The sequence below is a fragment of the Anopheles darlingi genome, chromosome 3, assembly GCF_943734745.1.
Source record: "Anopheles darlingi chromosome 3, idAnoDarlMG_H_01, whole genome shotgun sequence".
Taxonomy (NCBI): Eukaryota; Metazoa; Arthropoda; class Insecta; order Diptera; family Culicidae; genus Anopheles; species Anopheles darlingi.
Window position 1 is genome coordinate 8,428,967 of NC_064875.1, and position 4,578 is coordinate 8,433,544.

Here is a 4,578-nt window from a genome sequence, read left to right on the forward strand (position 1 = left end):
GCTGTTCCGGCTTAGATCCGAGGCCCGGTGTCCCCCGAGATGGTGAGGTCGGTGTCGGTGGTACCGTCGTTGCTGTCGGCACCGACGGTGACGATGGCGGATGGTGGTACGTGTAGCTGTAATTGAGCAGCTGATACTCGAGATAGTTCTCCATGCTCTTCGTCAGCGGCACATTCTTCACGTACAGCTCCTGCCACACGCTCGACACGTAGCTGAGCTGCTGGTGGATGTCGAACGTCTTCAGCTCGAGAAACAGCTGCAGCAGCGGTACGGAACCACGCCGGATCAACCGGTAGAAGCATCGGTAATCGGTAAGGTTGCGAAACTCGACCGCCAGCATCAACTTGGTTACATCGAGGAAGTTCAAGTTGATCGCCAGCTCGGACGCGGTCAGGTTCATCGAGTTGCGCAGATCGCAGTCCGCGCCCGACTCCACCAGGAACTGAATGATCTCGTTCCGGTTTTGCTGGGCGATGATCGACAGGTGGAGCGGCGTATTGAGATCGTCCGGTGTCTGGTAGTCCAGCACGAACTCCTTGAACTTCGATCGTACCTTCGCGATGTCCCCCTCGACGACCAGCTTGCAGTATTCACCGGCATACTTGCAGACATAGTTGCTCGGCTGTGTCATTCTTTCGCACTTCCTATCAACACACGCACGCACACACACCCGTACACCACACTTCTTCTTTTTTTCTACTTTTTCTTTTGCTCTGATACTACACACTACTTAACCGTTTGCTTTACTGTGTTCACTTCCCAGGGCGTGTTTGTAACCCACGAACCACACACGGACACGTATTTCCTGCTTCTTTCTCTTATCACCACACAAATGTTCTTTTAACACTCCTTGTCTGCTTCTCCGCCCCCACTTTAATCGATCAATCGTCACGCAGTCGACGATCACGTGTGGTGTGGGGTGTGTAGTCACGCGAATCACAGACTCGCGACAACGACGCCGCCGTCACTTCCGGTCAGCTGTGGTAGTAGCACCGTGTGGCAGTTGCTGCTGCTGCTGCTGATGCTCGTATTGCTGAACCCAAATACCGCCACCTCCTCGTGGCCATCATTGTCGTGGTTTCGTCGTCGTCGTACTAGTGCTACTGCTGCAACGTGCTTGGTACTAGCGCTGCTCCGATTCTTGCGCTTCATTGCCGATATTGTGCTACCTCTTCTGCTGCTGCTGCCACGCTGGTGCTGGTGTTGTCTGTGCCGCAACCACATTGCGCACCGGAACCGGGGAAACTCGCCTATCCGCTGCTCAACTTCGCTCATTCTCACGCGGACTATCTAGCGGCTTGCCTCACGCCGCGCACCGTCTACTGAGAACCGCGAACCGGTCGCCATGCTCGGTGCGCTTCAATGGTGACGCTGATGTTGAGGGAGCGCAGATCCATGATGGCGCCATTATGGTGTGTGTGTGTGTGTTTGCGGTCTCACATATAGCCGACCGATCGCTGTATTGTGCTGTAACTAGAGCAGTACTGGTCACTGGCCGATCGAAGGGGGGTTCGGTTCGGATTCCGATTATATTCCCGTTGGGCTGGGAAGCTAATTATTCTCTTCTGTCACCACCACCACCGGATTACGTCACAGTAGGCGAGGCTGCAGATGGGGATGCGGGTTACTTCGATGGTGATTGTGCGCGACTTTCCCAAATGGCGCTCCGATGATGAACTGAATCCGTCGGGAATTCGAATTCAAATTAGTGACTGCCGTTCGGCGTGCTGCGTGCGCTTGCTCTCCCTCTCACTCTCATTCAGTCTCGATCAGGCTCTCGATAGCATAATGCTCGCTCTTTCCTGTTGCTGCTGCTGCTGTTGCTCTCGATCAGAGAGAGGTTCAATGTTTAATTTGCGTTCCGCGTCCCCGTCGTACCGTGTCTTGCCCCTTTCGTCGTCGTCGTCGTCGCAGTTGTCGTCGTTGTCGTCGTCCTCGTGTCCTCTGCTGCCGTGTGTCTGTCACGGCCTTATCTACAAAGAGGGCGCTATGGAAGAAAAGAGAAAGAAGAGAAGTGGTAAAAAGTTAAAGAAAAAAAGGCGTTCAGGAGCGTTAAAAAAATGGAGGCAACTAGAGTGCTAGAGGTAAATGAAAAACAGGGCAACCATAAACACAGCCAGGGCCAGGAGGTGAACGAGTAAGCAAAGACGAGGTCGAGAGTCGAGCAGCAAATGGATTTCGTTGTGTGTTAATAAATAGTGCTAAATCAAACAGAGCATCACCTCGTTGCGTCCTCTCCTCCCTTGACTGGTCGCCGTAACCCTTGGTATGGCTGGTTACCCCTCCCGCCCCCTGGGTGTATTGGAACCATATCCGGAGTGAAACCCCTCTCCCCTTCGAACGGCTTAAAATGACGCGACGGCGACGGCTACACTAATTGGAGAAGCAGCAAAAGCTTGAGCCCGGCAGTATCAACAAGCCGAGAAGGAGGAGGAGGAGGAGGATCAACCACCACCACCCAGGTGAAGGCGAAAAAAGATCGAAAAGAAGGCATTCCGACGCCGGACTAGAGGATGAAGGGAAAGCGGTCCGATGAGGTGGTAGAGGGCGAACTAGGATCTTGGTCTTGTAAATCATATTGAAATATTAATAGCATAGACAAACATAGACACACACACACACACACACACCGTTGAGGTGATCGTGATCGTAAGAAAATGGTTGTTGAAGAGCGTGGCCACCATCATCATCATCATCATCATCACGCGGCCAGAGCTTGCTCTCCCTTCCCTTCACCAAAAAGGGGATTACACACCCTACAGTCGGGCGGTACTGATAATGAGTCCCCAACACGGGGGTGCTATGGGGTTGGAGTTTTGAGGCTCGCGTCTCCAGCAGTCCAGATCCAGTCCATGGGGATGAAGGATAAACCGCGGAGACGAGATCGGCCAGACGTCAACGGTGCGAACGCTATGGAGCAGTCATGCTGTCGCTGTGATCGCCCTCACCACCCTCAACCACCACCCGTTCCCTTGGATCACAGCGATCGAGAGAGAGAGCGACAGAGACAGGGGAGAGCGAAAGATTCTGGATTTTAATTCGAGGCAGGCAGCCCAGTGCCAGCATACCACACAAGCCACACGAGGACTCCATGATGCTGCTGCTGCTGCTGCGGATGATGATGATCATCAAACCTTACGGCACGGAGTAAGCCGAGTCCTCCGGGGTCCAAGCAGAGCGACGCACACACAATGGGGGCGAAAGAAAATTTATTCAAGAGTCACCGCGGACCTTCTCCCACCTTCTGGGACTCCCTGCTTCATCCCCCCCATCGTGGCCCGATATCTTGACGCACACAACCCATCCGATCCTCCTCCTTCTCCTCTGCCTCTTTCGCTCTCTTTCTCTCTCTTCTGCGGTGGTGGCGCGGGTTCGAAGCAAATGATTTAAACGTGTTTGCATCGATGATTGGGTTAAGCCGGGGCTGGGGTGGGGTGGACGACGACGACCAGAGTGTGTGGGTGAAAGATTGAATTAAGCGTGCGCGCCAGCGCGCGCTCATACACACACACACCCTACCCCCCCCCCCCTCCTTCCTCGATCTTGTCCTCGATCTTCGTTCTTTTTCGCCTCTCTCTCTCTCTCTCTCTCTCTCTCTCTCTCTCTCTCTCTCTCTCTCTTTCGTCGGCGTCGACCTTTCAATCTTTGCCATGGGCTCTTTTTGCGGTGGTGGATGGGTGATTGGGCTCACAGGGCAAGGGAGGATAGGGAGCAACAGCAGCACCATCGCAAGAACAGCGGGACATCAAAATTGTAGATCCCGCGGACTTTGAGGATCCATCGGGAGTGAAGAGAAGAGAAGAAAGAAAGAGTGCGAGAGAGAGAGAGAGAGCGAAAGAGGGTGCCGATTATGGTGTGTAATGATGCGAAGTTGCTGATGCGCTTTCAGCTTCACCGCCCGGCTAGCCAGCCGTTACATTATCGTGCCCGATGATACTCGCTCGATAGGGAAATTATGGTATCTCGCGGCAAGGTGCGGAAGACGCGGGGAGAAGGACGATCACGGCGACCACGGGAAGCAGCGTGGAATGATGTTTGTTGGAAGATCGACATCGTGCGCGATCGCGAGCACACCAGAGCAACCGGGTGTTTGAACTCTACTGAATAAGGTTAATTAAATAATTATGGTAATTTGCGGCTGTCGCGCCATTTTGGGTGGGGGATGACAAGCGTACGCGCGCGCGCGCCATCTTTCACGCCATTCTCGGGGCACAACACGATGTCGTCGTCGTCGTCATCGTCATCTGCTGTTTGCTGATTCTTGTGCTTAAGACGAGAGCACACGCGCAAACAAGCCGGAAACAGCATTTTGGCGGCGCTGTTTCACACTTTGGCTTCGCTGATAAGAACCGAGAATGTCAATAAAACGTCTGTTCCCCCCTTCTGCCGATGACCGTGTGTGTGTGTGTGTGTGCGTTGAGCGCTTTAAAAACGGTTTTTCTTTAGCGGGGCTCGTAAAGAATCCCGATAGCAACCCTAACCTCACTCTCAATCGCGCGCGCGCGCGCGCGTGTGTCGCATCATGGCTGCCTTGGATGGACAGTTTTTTTTTCTCTACTATTTTCGTTGCTGTTGTTG

General features: G+C 53.6%; 1 protein-coding gene across 1 annotated transcript in view; it reads right to left on the reverse strand.

Moving 5' to 3' along the window:
• The window catches only part of LOC125953643 (uncharacterized), a 7,963-nt gene extending 7,295 nt beyond the window's left edge, over nt 1–668 (reverse strand). The window contains exon 1 of the mRNA XM_049683328.1: nt 1–668. This exon is cut by the window's left edge and continues 7,295 nt beyond it. Coding sequence (XP_049539285.1) covers nt 1–631 — 631 coding nt within the window. The 5' untranslated portion in view covers nt 632–668.
• Between the last annotated feature and the right edge of the window lie 3,910 nt (nt 669–4,578).